The sequence below is a fragment of the Mauremys reevesii genome, linkage group 22 (genome assembly GCF_016161935.1).
Source record: "Mauremys reevesii isolate NIE-2019 linkage group 22, ASM1616193v1, whole genome shotgun sequence".
NCBI classification, from domain to species: domain Eukaryota; kingdom Metazoa; phylum Chordata; order Testudines; family Geoemydidae; genus Mauremys; species Mauremys reevesii.
The window spans coordinates 8,903,290-8,918,035 of NC_052644.1; the positions used below are offsets into that span (position 1 = coordinate 8,903,290).

At 53.0% G+C, this 14,746-nt stretch overlaps 1 protein-coding gene across 1 annotated transcript in view; it reads left to right on the top strand.

The window, feature by feature from the left end:
- The window catches only part of LOC120388133, a 736,578-nt gene that overhangs the window by 533,460 nt on the left and 188,372 nt on the right, over window positions 1–14,746 (top strand). Inside the window, 1 exon segment of the mRNA XM_039509761.1 lies at window positions 8,141–8,470. Coding sequence (XP_039365695.1) covers window positions 8,141–8,470 — 330 coding nt within the window.

The window sequence follows — 14,746 nt, forward strand, 5'->3', positions numbered from 1 at the left end:
CGGACTGGTGGGACCGCATAATGCTGCAGGTCTGGGATGAATCACAGTGGCTGCGAAACTTCAGGATGCGTAAGGGCACTTTCCTTGAACTGTGTGACTTGCTTGCCCCTGCCCTGAAGCTCCAGGACACCCAGATGCGAGCAGCCCTGAGTGTGCAGAAGCGAGTGGCCATAGCCCTCTGGAAACTTGCCACGCCAGACAGCTACCGGTCAGTAGCGAACCACTTTGGCGTGGACAAATCTACCGTGGGGGTTGCTGTGATGCAAGTAGCCCACACAATCGTTGACCTACTGCTCTCAAAGGTAGTGACTCTGGGAAATGTCCAGGTCGTCATAGATGGCTTCGCCGCGATGGGATTCCCAAACTGCGGTGGGGCTATAGATGGCACTCACATCCCTATCCTGGGACCGGCCCACCAGGCCAGCCAGTATATTAACCGAAACGGCTACTTTTCAATGGTGCTGCAAGCACTGGTGGACCATAGGGGACGTTTTATCAACATCTACGTCGGGTGGCCGGGCAAGGTTCATGACACGCATGTTTTCAGGAACTCTGGTCTGTTTAGATGCCTGCAGGAAGGTAGTTTCTTCCCGGATCACAAAATAAGTGTTGAGGATGTGGAGATGCCTACAGTGATCCTCAGGGACCCAGCCTACCCGCTAATGCCCTGGCTCATGAAGCCCTATACAGGCGCCCTGGACAGTGACAAGGAACTCTTCAACTACCAGCTGAGCAAGTGCAGAATGGTGGTGGAGTGTGCTTTCGGACGTCTCAAGGGGAGATGGAGGAGCTTACTGACTCGCTCGGATCTCAGCGAAACCAATATCCCCATTGTTATTGCAGCTTGCTGTGTGCTCCACAATCTCTGTGAGAGCAAGGGGGAGATCTTTATGGCGGGATGGGAGGTTGAGGCAAATCGCCTGGCTGCTGATTACGCTCAGCCAGACACCCGTGCCATTAGAAGAGCCCAGCGGGAAGCGCTGTGCATCCGGGAGGCTTTGAAAGCTAGGTTCCTCAGAGAACAGGGTAACCTATGACTGTCCAGTCTCTTTACAGAGAAGCTGAACCTGCCCCTGTTTCAGTTACTATTGACTTTTTTCAGGGGTTACATACCCCGTTCACCAGGTTTCCCCCCTTCCAACAGACGTTTAAAAATAAAGTTATTGGAACATTTTTAATTCACAAAGTTTTCTTTACTAACGAATTCGCGTTAAAGGGTTCAAACAGGGACACAGACTGGGGTGGGTACGGTGTGCAGTGATGTACAGACCGCTTCTACACTCGAGGACTGACAGGCTCCTGCTCCTACAGCGGTCTCTTGGGGGAGGACGGTTACAGGAGGGTGTGCAGGAAGGGGTGGGTTTGCCGGAAGGGGTGAGGGGTGTGTGGGAAGGGTGAGTAGGTGTAGGGGGATGATGGCTCTGGCTGGGGCTCAGGGCATCGGAGAGGTTCATGGCTAGGGTGGAAGGGCATGGTAAGGGCAGCCTGCCTTGCCATTTGTGGATGCCAGGCGCTCGGACCCTGGGGCAGCAGACACCTCCCAGACTGACCTGGGGCAGCAGACACCTCCCAGAGTGACCCGGGTGCCTACTGACTGCAGTCTGTGTGTGACCTGCTGTTGATCCTGCCCCCATGTCTGTACCCTGGTAATGGTGGCTGTCCTATGCAATTAACAAACCCCTATCTCCCCTTCACACAAACTCTTCTGCAAAGAAACATGACGGAAACAGTAATGAACAGCAAACTATTTTTAATACTCAGCTACACATTTGGGGGATGAAACTGGGATTTTGGATCGGATGAGCCAGGAAGGGAAGCAATTCTCATACTTTAGGGAATGAGAGCTGTTTGGTACATGAGCGCTCTGCTGGGGTGGAGTGACAGTTTTCACGGCCCCTAGCGCCCCTCCTTCTTGTGATTTTGGGTGAGGGGGGGACAGGACTTTGTGGCGGGGGAGGGCGGTTGCAGATACAGTTCAGGGGGGCTCTCTGCTCCTGCCTGCAGTCCTGCAGAACATCCACAAGGCGCCGGAGCGTGTCCGTTTGCTCCCTCATTAGTCCAAGCAGCGTTTGAGTCGCCTGCTGGTCTTCCTGCCGCCACCTGTCCTCCCGTTCGCTGTGTGAGCGCTGCTGCTGAGAGAGGATCTCCCTCCACTGGCTCTGCTGGGTCGCCTCGGCTCTGGAGCAGGCCATCAGTTCAGCGAACATCTCGTCCCGAGTCTTTTTCTTTCACCGCCTAATGTGCGCCAGCCTCTGTGAGGGGAATGCCGGGGCAGTTCGGGAAAGAGCCGCAGCTGTGTGATGGGAAAAAGGAAGTGATTTCCTTGCAAAGATACATGTTTGCGAACACTGAACACAGTCTACTCAGTTTCTGTGAACAAGACCATACAGGGCACCTATTTCATGTGCTCTCAGGACAAGTTCGAATTTTCGGCATTCGCTTTCATTGCCTGGGGTCTTGCACTGCAGATCGGACAAGCGGGACAGGACAGCAGAATCCGTGTAGCAGCCAGGCCTGGTAAGCCGTAAACTTTAGGCTGCTTAACAGTTAATGGATAGCAGTGCCCTCCTGCTGCAGGCAATCTGGAAAGCATAAAGTCTGACCCTGTTCCAGCCCCTCGCGGCTGTCTCCGGGAAAGATCCCTGTATGCTTTTCCTCTGCAGCCTCCACCACGTGGCTGTTAAACGATGGTCATTGTTATGCAAAGGAAAAGTCAAGCATTCACAATAGTAACATTACAGTAATTCCCCTAATTAGATGCAGCAGTCGCCGAGCGAGATCACCCTGAGGCAGGTCACTAGGAGAGACAGAGAGCGTATGCTGCGTGAATCCCTGCACAGACCAGGGCCCTATGCTGCCATGCTGGTCGAGGCAATGCTCCCACTGTACCTCAGGATGGCCTGGCGCGGAAGTGTGTGCTTCCACGGAGCACCCAATAAGGCACCTCTCCCCAGGAACCTCCTGCGGAGGCTTTTCAAATACCTCTACAAGAGCTTCGTGGAACTGTCCCAAGAGGACTTCTGTTCGATCCCTATATGTATTGACCTTCTTTTCATATAGTTTTTATTCCTGTTTTTAAAAAAATAAATGTTTACATGTTTATAGCACTTACCGACTGATCCTTCCCCTGATTCAGAGTCCGGGTTAACGGCCGGGGAGGGTTGGTAGGGGATCTCTGTGAGGCTGATGAAGAGATCCTGGCTGTCGGGGAAAGCAGTATTGTAAGCGCTGTCGCCTGCCTCGTTCTCCACAAACCCTTCCTCATCTTCCCCATCGGCGAACATCGCCGAGAAACTGCCCGTCGACACTATCCCGTCCTCAGAGTCCACGGTCACTGGTGGGGCAGTGGTGGCAGACCCACCGAGAATGGCATGCAGTGCCTCGTAGAAGCGGCATGTCTGGGGCTGGGCTCCGGAGCGTCCGTTTGCCGCTTTGATTTTTTGGTAGCCTTGTCTCAGGTCCTTGATTTTCATGTGGCACTGCGTTGCATCCTGGCTGTATCCTCTGAGTGCCATGGCTTTGGAGACCTTCTCGTAGGTCTTTGCATTCCGTTTTTTGGAGCGCAGCTCCGAAAGCACAGACTCATCGCCCCTCACAGCGATCAGATCCAAGACTTCCCGGTCAGTTCATGCTGGGGCCCTTTTTCTACTCTGAGATTGCCTGGACACCTCTGCTGGAGAGCTCTGCATCGCTGCCAGTGCTGCTGAGCTTGCCCCGATGTCCAACCAGGAATTGAGATTCAAACTGGCCAGACAGGAAAAGGAATTCACATTTTCCCGGGGCTTTTCCTGTGTGGCTGATCAGAACATCTGAGCTCGGACTGCTGTCCTGAGCGTCAACACAGTGGTGCACTGTGGGATAGCTCCCGGAGCTACTAAGTTCGATTTGCATCCACACCTAGCCTAATTCGACATAGCCATGTCGAATTTAGCGCTACTCCCCTCGTCGGGGTGGAGTACCGAATTCGAACTAAAGAGCCCTCTAGGTCGAATTAAATGGCTTCCTGGTGTGGACGAGTGCGCGGTTAATTCGAATTAACGCTACTAAATTCGAATTAAAGTCCTAGTGTAGACCAGGCCTAAGAGGCAATGCTTCCCCTCTTGCAAGCACAGAGTCTGAGTGTAGCAAAAGCCTTTTAATAAAGGAGGGAAACAATGCGGCATTATGTTGTGGAAACACCAAAAACAGGGTTCCTAACACAAACTATGAGCAAAAGTGCCACTCCCAATAAGTTTGGCAGTGTCCTTTTCCCCTCAGGGTCTTAAGTCCAGCAACCCAACAGTCACCCCTCCCACAGTTTCTGATCTTGGTCAGTGCAGCCCCAGAGTGGTTCTTGAGTCCAGCAACCCAACAGTCACCCCTCCCACAGCTTCTGTCCTTGGTCAGTAAAGCCCCCCAGAGTTCAGAAGTTCATCTGCAGAGTTTGCCTCCCCCTGCCTTGGTGGAAGTGGGGGTAGCAGGGCCGGCTCCAGGCACCAGCCTACCAAGCACGTGCTTGGGGCGGCACTTTGGGAGGGGGCGGCGATTGGGGTTTGTTTTTGTTGTTTTTGGTTTGGCCAGGCGGCGCTGGGGGGTGGGGCAGGAACTTGGGCAGCACGATGCGACGCTGGGGGGCGGGGACTTGGGCGGCGCGACGCAGCACTGGGGGGGCGGGGACTTGGACGGTGCGACGAGCGCTGGGGGCGGGACTTGGGCGGTGCGACGCAGCGCTGGGGAGGCGGGACTTGGGCAGCACAATGGGGTGCTGGGGCGGGGACTTGGGTGGTGCGATGCAGCACTGGGGGTGGGGACTTGGGCGGCATAACAGGGCGCTGAGGGGGCATGGACTTGGGCGGCGCACGTGGCACTGGGGCGGGACTTGGCGGTGCGACGTGGCGCGGGGGCAGGGACTTGGGCGGTGCTACGCTCGGGGTGGGGACTTGGGCGGCACAATGGGGTGCTGGGGCGGGGACTTGGGCGGTGTGACGCAGCACTGGGGGGGCGGGGACTTGGGCGGTGTGACGCAGCGCTGGGGGGGTGGGGACTTGGGCGGTGTGACGCAGCGCTGGGGGGGCGGGGACTTGGGTGGTGCGATGCGGTGCTGGGGCGGGGACTTGGGCGGCACTACGTGGCGCTGAGGGGGCATGGACTTGGCGGCACGACGCGGTGCTGGGGGGGCGGGGACTTGGGCGGTGCGGCGTGGCGCGGGGGGGCGGGGACTTGGGCGGTGCTACGCTCGGGGGGGCGGGGACTTGGGTGGTGTGATGCAACGCAGCACTGTGGGGCGGGGACTTGGGTGGTGCGACACGACGCTCAGGGAGGGGCAGGGCGGCGCTCTATTTTTTTTGCTTGGGGCGGCAAAAATGTTAGAGCCAGCTCTGGGGGGTAGAATGGGGGGGCATCTTGAATGCTCCACTGCTTGGGTTGACGGCCGATTGCCATGCCTCTCCGTGGGGTTCTCCTGCAATCTTTACTGCCAGCTGCTCTGCTTCGTCAACCATGCCTCTCCACTATCCGCTCCGCTCCGCCCGCCAGTGCCTCTCCACTAGCCAGCCTGCTAGCCACTCGCCAACTTGTCTTCAGTCCCCCCTTCACAAACACTCAGCAATCTCAGCTCTTTAGTGATTTTAGCTGGTAGTAGGGGAGCCTCAGTGCTTCTACACCACTAGCCCAAAGTAAGTCAAATGCTTAGAGCCAGGTATGAGTGATTTCAGCTCTGTAGCAGGTAACAAAACTCTTAATGAAGCCAACATTGGCTCTTTTGTTGCACAATGGAGAGAAGAGAAGTGTTTAGAGCTCTCTCAAAAGGGGCCCATACTAGCAGATACACATATCTATCCCCAGTCTCTCTCAGTTCAATGGGTTTTGGAACCCATGTCCCTTGCCTAGCAAGTGCTACTCAGTTGTGGGCGAATCCCGCCGTCATAAAATGCCAAGTACAGTTCTAGTGTCCTTGATTCACATAATCTGGATAACAACCCTTCATTACTACTGCCCCAATAACAGAAAGACTGGGGATCCCACAGTAACCAAAGTGACCATTTGGATAAGCAATCCATCATGCTAGGCAGGGTGACTGTGCCCATTGTGATACAGCATGGCCAGAAGGCAGCAGGAGAGTGTTAGCAGGGAGCCTTATTCCCTGCAAGGGGTGGAAGGTTTGCTATAGATTAACTAGAGCACCTGAAGCCAATTAGAGCACCTGAAGCCAATTAGAGTAACAGCAGTGAGTCACATGATATAAACCCCCTGCTTCAGGTCAGACAGTGTGGGTTGTTGGAGCAGGAAGGTTTGGTTGGAGCAAAGAACAGTTTGAAGGAATTGGAGCAGAGAACAGTTTGAAGAGAAGCAGAGGAAAGTTTGGAGGAGTTCTGCGGTGGGCTAAAAAGTCCAAGACCCTGGGTAAGGGGCACCTGGCTTGTGCAGAGGGAGGGCAGGAAGCCCCCTCACAAGCTGAAGGGCAGGAGAGGGAAGTAGCCCAGGGCAAGGAACCACCAGTTCAAGTGGTTCACCACTATCCTCAGGGCCACTGGGCTGGGACCTGGAGTAGAGGGTGGGCCCAGGTCCCTCCCTCTCCACTCCCCTCCTCAAAGACACTAGTGGGGCAATTAATATTCTGATTCAGGGGCAAGAAATGGTGCCCTGAACTCCCCCTTAAGAAGAGAAAGTGCGAGACCCATCATAATAGTGCCAGCAATTTGCCACACGATGTAAAGATCAGCCCCTGAAGTCCTTTTCCACAGCTCACCACCAGCTGTCAGGATGGACCTCATTCTGACTCTGTTTACATCTGAGCCCCCTGGTTAGTGAGTTCAGTTCAGTTCAGTTGTGGGTGACCCCCTCAGTCAGGGCAGGCTAAGCACAGTTCTGCTGCCCTTTACTCAGACAATCAGGACAACAACATTTCACCACCCTGCATTCAAGTACTACAGTGATTTGTAACCCAGCACCAGCCAACACAGCTCTGTCTGCTGGATAATTAGGCAGAGTGGGTGTGTTCTTGTAAACACAGTCTGGTCCTGAAGCATTTTACCCTCCCCAGCTCATCACTAGCTGTCAGGGGAGAGCTCATTCTGACCTTGCTCACCTCTAGCTTGTTCAGCCATCTGACTGTGCATCCTCAAGGTCCAGTCTTCTAATGGGGCTCTCCTCCACCACGTGTGACTGTCTGTATTGCTGCCCCACAGGCACACTGAGAAGATCAGGCTCAGCCATGTTTCTGCATTGCAGCAATTCCTGTGGCCAGTCCAGTCACGGGCCATTAAGCCTAGCCTAGGATCTGCGTCCCAGGTTATAAATGGGCAGATACAAGTTAGGGCTTCTGAAAATCCATCAGCACGGCAGTCTGTCTATCCCAGAGTTGCTGCCCCTGTGTGAGGACACAGCTGTCAGCCCAGCTCTGCCATCATTCATCTGAGACTGGTACTGGGCTGGCAGCACTAGACATGAGGGCAGCAATGGCTGCCACAAAATGATGTTGCCAGGTCAGTCGTGGCAAGTCAGCAGGAACCTCAGGGGCAGGTGTTTGCTTCGGGAGGGGCCCGACCTGCTTGTAGGAAGTGTGCATTGCCTCTGCACTGGTCGGAACCATTGTCAGCCTGGTGCCCAGCAGGTTCCTGCCAGGCGTCATTGCACTCCAGGCAGTTCTAAGGGGGATGGACTCTGGGTGATGTTTTCAGGGATCTATGGAGCCAACGCATGTAAATTCGATGCTGATGTCAGGCTAAGGCAACCACTAATGAGTTGGGTGACTGTGTTCAGCTCCCAATCACCAAGATACTAATGCCAACGTCTGCCCCGCAGCACTGCACAGTATTGCACTGGAGCGAATACCAGCGCCAGGATTCAGGGTGTAAATCTGCTTCCCAGAAGGTTCCTGCCAGCAGTGCGGGGGGTGATCTTTTTAAGTGCTCTAGTGGGAGCAGTAGGACAGACTGCCTTCCAGTCTGCCTAACTAGGTGAGAGCTGACTGGGAGGGGAGTGGACAAACTTCAGCATTGCCTAAGTGATTAGCCTGGTCAGTGGTGGGGAGCCCTTGACAGGCAGTTGCTGTGTGCAGAGACGGGTCAGATTGGTCGGCGGGAGGCGCTATGTTCCCCAGCGACATGACATCAGACGCACAGGAACCTCCCTGAGCGTTTATTCTCTTGGGTGTTTGCAGACTCAGGCATCTCAGAAGTGGCTCAGCTCCGACTGGTGAACAGCCTGAGTCGCTGCGCTGGGAGGGTCGAGTTGCTTCACAACCAGCAGTGGGGAACCGTGTGTGATGACAGCTGGGACTTACAGGATGCTGGAGTCGTGTGCAGGCAGCTGGGCTGTGGGACAGCGTTATCAGCCCCAGGAGGGGCTCGATTTGGACAAGGATCAGACCAAATCTGGCTGGATGATGTCACCTGCACAGGGACAGAAGTTGCCCTCTCCGATTGTGGGGCTCGGCCTTTGGGAAACAATAACTGTAACCACGGAGAAGATGCCGGTGTTGTGTGCTCAGGTAACTTGCATCTATCACATCACTGTGGGTGGTGCAGGGATCAGGCTGGGAAACTTTCAGCAGAAACCCAGCTCTCCTGTCTGAGTCAGCGCTGACCCCAGTGCCCCAGTATGGTGCTAAGGCCCTGTACTGTAAGGAGACGTTTTGGGTTCACGGTTTCCCATGGTGTCAGTTCTGACCCCATTTTCCCCATGCAGTTCTACATGCCTGTGCTGCAGGGAGTGGAATGGGGGCTCATTAGGGGGCGCTCTCCCCTCGCAGTCAGTGCTGGGCCAGTGCCCCAGCACAGCACTTAGGGTCTGTGCTGCAGGGTTCAGTACGTGTGGCTCTGTGAGAGACCCTCCCCACTACAGCACAATGGGGCGCTGGGTAGTCGTAGATCCCATTTGTGGCATTTGGGGTCGAATTAATCCTGCAGCCACTCAGGAATCCCTTTATGAAATGTGGGGTTCCTATCCCCGTCACTCCGGGTGATTTACATCTCAACTAATTACCCCTGAACCTGTAATATGCCCCATTGTTGTGACTGGAGACAGGGTTCTTCCTCACTTCCTCTCCTACACAGCCCATGAGTTTCTGTGCCCTATCTCTCATCTACCCTGTTGCACCCCACAGGTGGCTGCATGGTAGTGGTGGGCAGTAGGGCTGTCAAGTTATTAAAAAGGTAATCATGATTAATTGTGAGATAAAAAATTATTCATAAATAATTGTACAATTAATAGCACCTTTACAGATAATAGAATACTATTTATTTCAATTTTTGAGATGTTTTCTACATTTTCAAATATATTGATATCAATTACAATAAAGAATACAAAGCGTAGATTGCTCACTTCATATTTATTTTTTATTACAAATATTTGCACTGTGAAAAAGAAACAAAACAAATATTATTTTCAGTTCACCTCATACAAGTACTGTAATGCAATCTAATTATCAAGAAAGTTGAACTTAAAAATGTAGATTTACATTTACAAATTTTAAATGATTTACAAATAATAACTGCAATCAAGAATAAAACAATGTAAAATTTTAGATCCTACAAGTCCACTCAGTCCTACATCTCATTCAGCCAATCGCTCAGACAGCCAAGTTTGTTTAACTTTGCAGGAGATAATGCTGTTTGGTTTTTGTTTACAATGTTACCTGAAAGTGAGAAAAGGCATTCACATGGCACTGTTGTAGCTGGTGTAGCAAAATATTTATGCTGATCATGGGTTCTGCTCACTAACAATTCAAAGCAGTGCAGACCGATAAATATTCATTTTCATCAACTGAGTCAGATGCCACCAACAGAAGGTTGATTTTCTCTTTTGATGGTTCAGGTTCTGTAGTTTCCACATTGGAGTGTTGCTCTTTTAAGACTTCTGAAAGCCTGCTCCACACCTCGTCTCTCTCAGATTTTGAAAGGCACTTCAGATTCTTAAACCTTGGGTCGAGTGCTGTAGCTAGCTTTAGAAATCTCACATTGGTTCTGTGACTTTCCCCTCTGGTGTTGTCCAGACTGGTGATCTGCTAGCTCACTCCAATCCTTGACTCTGGGAGCCAGCCTTACCCTGCTGTGCTGTGAGAACCACCCCTCCTGGGCTGTTCACGCACGGCCTCTGGCATGTAAGCTGCTCCTTGGATTGTGCAACCGAATGACACTAGCCAATATCGCCGGTCTGAGACACAACCCTAGGAATCTGCGTCTTGCAGTGTCCAATTATCCCTGCTGGATGCTGCAAGCTTATATAAGTTCATCAATTTAACAAAGAAATTGGTATGTACCAGGCTTGTTATCCCAAGGGGAGTCTCTGACACGCTTCAAACCAAACACACTGCTTCAGGTAGAACAAACAAACTGAGTTATTAACTATGAAGGTAGATTTTAAGTGATTATAAGTCAAAGCATAACAAGTCAGATTTTGTCAGATGAAATGAAAGCAAAATACAGTAAAAGCTGTTTTTTCCGGCACTTCACCAACATATAAAATGTCTGTTTATAGTCCGGTGTCATGATGCCGGCAGGGTGCTGGGGTGCAGGAGGGGGTGTGGAGTGCAGTCTCTGGGAGGGACTTTGGGTGTAGGAGGGGTCTTAGTACGTGGGAGGGGCTGCGATTTGTAAGATCCATGGGCCACTCACCTTGGATGGCTCCCCATAAGTGGTGACCTGTCCTGGGCTCTGTCTACTCCTAAGCAGAGGCACGCCAGGTGGGCCTGCATTCTGCCCCCCCCCCACCATGCTGGCTGCACAGCTCCCATTGGCTGGCAACCATGGCCAATGGGAGCTGCGGGGGTGGCACCTGAGGGCGGATATAGTGCACCAAGCCTCCCGCCGCACCTCCACCTAGGAGCAGCCAGGATAAGTTGCTGCTTGCGGGGAGCCACCCGAGATGAGTGCCCCCAGATCCGGCACCCCGCACTTAATACCATGCCCCAACTGCCTGCCCTGAGCCCCCTCCCGGACCCAAACATCCTCCCAGAGCCTGTACTCCACACCCCCTCCCGTGCCCCAACCCCCAGCCCCACACTCCCTCCCGCACCTGAACTCCTTCCCTCTTAGTTAACCTGCATTTTCATTTACCAGCACCCCCCCATAGCCCGAACATGCCGGATAAAACAACTTAACTGTAATAATATAAAGTGAGAACTATACACATTGTATTCTGTGTTGTAACTGAAATCAATATTTTTTAAAACATAGAAAAACATGCAAAATATTTAATAATTTTCAATTGATAAACTATTGTTGAACAGTGAGATTAAAACTGCGATTAATTGTGATTGATTTTTTTAATCATAATATTTTTTTTAGTTAATCACGTAAGTTAACTGTGATTAATTGATAGGGAGTGAACCCCTAAGAGGCTGTTGCAGAGGCTGTTGAGACTAATCAGTGGGCGGCGCTATGTTCTTCCTTGCGTGATTTCTCATGTTCATACCAATAGGTGTGTGCGCACTGCATGCACCATCGTCGGAAGGTTTTTCCCTAGCGGTACTCATAGGGTTGACTGCGGAGACCCCTGGAGTGGTGCCTTCATGGAGGTGCATATAGGTCCCTGCTGACCTGCCATGTGCTCAGTTCCTTTTTACCACCAGTGACGGTCGTTGGAGCAGCTTAATCTTGCATTCATAAGTGCCTACCTAGTGGTTCCCTTTTCTTAGTTGTAGATAGTTACTAGTTAGTTATATAGTAGTTTCTAGTAAGTTGGGCTGACTTTGGGGGGCTTTCCTCCCACCCCAGTTTCCCCAGCACCTGGGCCTGCCTCGGTCACAGGAGTTTCAGGTGTGCAAGAGGTGTGTGAAACCTGTGCCCACAGACAATCCGTGTGCTCCTTGTCTCAAGTGCCTAGGTGACAGTATCAGACAGACAAGTGCCCAATTTGCAGGAGCTTCAGACCGAGGACTAAGAGAGCTGAACTGTCACTGAAAGCTCCTCCTGATGGAATCGGCCCTTCGCCCCCAGCCGGCATCAGAAATGGCACCGGCATCATCAGTGCGCAGCACCCTGGCCTTGGTGCGGGATGTTCCGGTACCAGGAAAGGATTCCTCCAAGGAGCACAAGCACTGCTGCCCTGCTTTTAAGGCCAGCGTTACCAGGCGGCACCACTCACAGTGCCCGGTGCTGCAGAAGAAAAAGAAGGCGGGCAGGGCTCGTTCCCCCATCGAGAATCCGCAAGTTGATTCCAGTGGAGTGTGTTCTGCGGCGGGACACCCACAGTCTGGACCTCAAGACCTGGCACTGTTGACTCCAGCCCCAACTGGAAGCCCATCGAATCCGGTGCTGGTGGACTCCCTGACTCGGGAGGATTTTGAGGAAGAGCTCGACCTCCCTGCCACACCGGACACCTACAAGGCAGCATGGGACCTTACTGCCATGGTGGCACAGTCTCTGGCCCCACAGGTGTGAGCTCTGGCACCGCAAGCTCAGGCACTGTCTGTGGCATCTATGGCAGTGCCGCATAGAGCTCCGGCACTGGTTGGGGCACTGATGGTGGCACCGCCCCTGGTTCATCATCACGGCAAGCCCATGATGTTACGGCACCGCTCATCATCACCTCGGTACCGCTCCCCAGCACTGTTGTGCTCCATCCCCCTGTGGTCAGGCACTGAATACTCGTCTGAGTGAGACGCTGAGTCTTCTGTCTCTCGAAGCAACCAGTACTTCTCCCACTCCTGGTCCTGGCACCGCAGAGCTGGGGACTCATCAGCATCGACAGTCTGCTGGCCACCCCAGTGGCAGGGCCCAGTACAATGGCCCTTTTGGACTCCTTGGTTGGGGCAGGAATAATAGGAGGCGCCCGACACAGTCTTCCTCAGGCCAAGGCCAGGGTTCGCCCAAACAGCCCTAGGCCCGAAGCCAAACTTTTAAAGATGTGCCCAAGGACGGTGCATCAGTATTGAATTTGGATCCTTACTGTCCCTTTGTGAATTGATTCTCAAGCTTGTACCGTGTTTGGTCCCAGATCACTTCAGATCGCTGGGTCCTGAGCATGGTAGGGATCAGAAATTCTATCCAATTCTGTTCCCTCCCACCCCTTTCCCCGTTCCTCTTCAGGGACCCTTCTCACGAACAGCTCCTCTTGCAGGAGGTGCAATCGTTCCTCGCTCTATAGGCAATAGAGGAGGTTCCTCAGGAGCTCAGGAGCAAGAAGTTCTAGTCCTGCTATTTCCTCATCGCCAAAGGTGGGCTCTGGCCTATCCTGGATCTGTGAGACCTCAACACATTCATGAGGAAAGTGAAGTTTCACATGGTCTCTCTAGCCACCATCATTCCTTCCCTGGATCTGGGGGACTGGTACGCCGCCCTCGACTTGAAAGATGCATACCTTCATATCTCCATTATCCCAGTCTACAGACGTTTTTTTCATTTTGTGGTCAGAGGCCAGCACTACCAGTTCAAGGTGCTCGCATTTGGGCTCTTGGTGCCCCCCTGGGTAATCACAAAGTGTATGGCGGTCGTGGCAGCCTTCCTCCACAAATGTCAGGTGCAAGTGTTTCCGTACCTGGACGACTGGCTCTTCCAGGCCGAGTTGCAAGCCCAGGCCGCAAAGCATGTGTCTGGCTCGGCCACCTTCCACAGACTGGGCCTCATATTGAATGTGCCCAAATCCACACTAGCCCCGGCACAGACTATAGAATTCATAGGAGCTCTCTTGGATTCCACACAGGCCAGAATGTTCCTGCCCGAGCTGTGCTTCCAAGCACTCATGGACATTTTCGAAAACCTTCGTCAGTTCCCCACAACCACGGCCAGAAATTGCATGAAAGTGTTGGGGCACATGGTGGCCTGCACATACGTGGTCCAGCAGACCAAGTTACGCCTTCATCCCCTCCAGGCATTTTTGGCAAGGGTACAGAGGCTGGGCAGGGACCCACTGGACTGGATAGTTACCCTCCCCCACTTGAATTCTCGAAACTCTCCATTGGTGGCTGCGGCGGGAGTACCCTTTGCAGTGGGAGTATCTTTGCCAAACCTCAGCTTACACTATCGCTAGTCACGGAGGCCTCGGCGCTCAGTTGGGTAGCGCACCTGGGCAATATCAGAACTCAAGGCCTATGGTCCCATGCAGAACTATCGCTGCATATCAATGTAAGGGAGCTGAGGGCAGTTCATCTGGTCTTCCAAGTGTTCTAGGCCTACCTTCAGGGCGCATGTGTGTCGGTGATGACAGACAACATTGCAGTGATGTTCCATATAAACAAACAAGGTAGTAGTTGTTCCTCTCCCCTGAGCTAAGAAGCCTTAAAGCTGTGGGACTTTTGCATGGCCCAATCAATACACCTAGAGGGTCGCACCTTCCGGGAACGCAAAATGAGGTAGCCGATCGCCTCAGCCACTTGTTTCACAGTGAGGAATGGTCCTTCAGGCCGAACATTGCACACTCGATTTTCCAGAGGTGGGGCTTTCCCCACATAGACCTGTTCACGACTCAGAGCAACTGGAAGTGCCAGCAGTTCTATTCTTTCCTGAACCACAGCCCAGGCTCCATCGCAGATGCCTTTCGCCTTTCATGGATGAGTCACCTGCTGTACGTGTTCCCGCCCTTCCCTCTCATACACAGAGTCCTCCTCAAGACTCACCGGGACGGGACTTCCTTGATCCTCATAATGCCAGCGTGGCCCCGCCAGCACTGGTTCACCCTGCTGTGGACAGACCAGGAGCCCTTCCTGTGTGTCTGAGCCTCATCACACAGGACCACAATCACATACAACACCCCAATCTGTAGTTCCTACACCTCATGGAATGGAAATTCCATGGCTGAACCTTCATGAGCTTCAGTGTTTGGACCC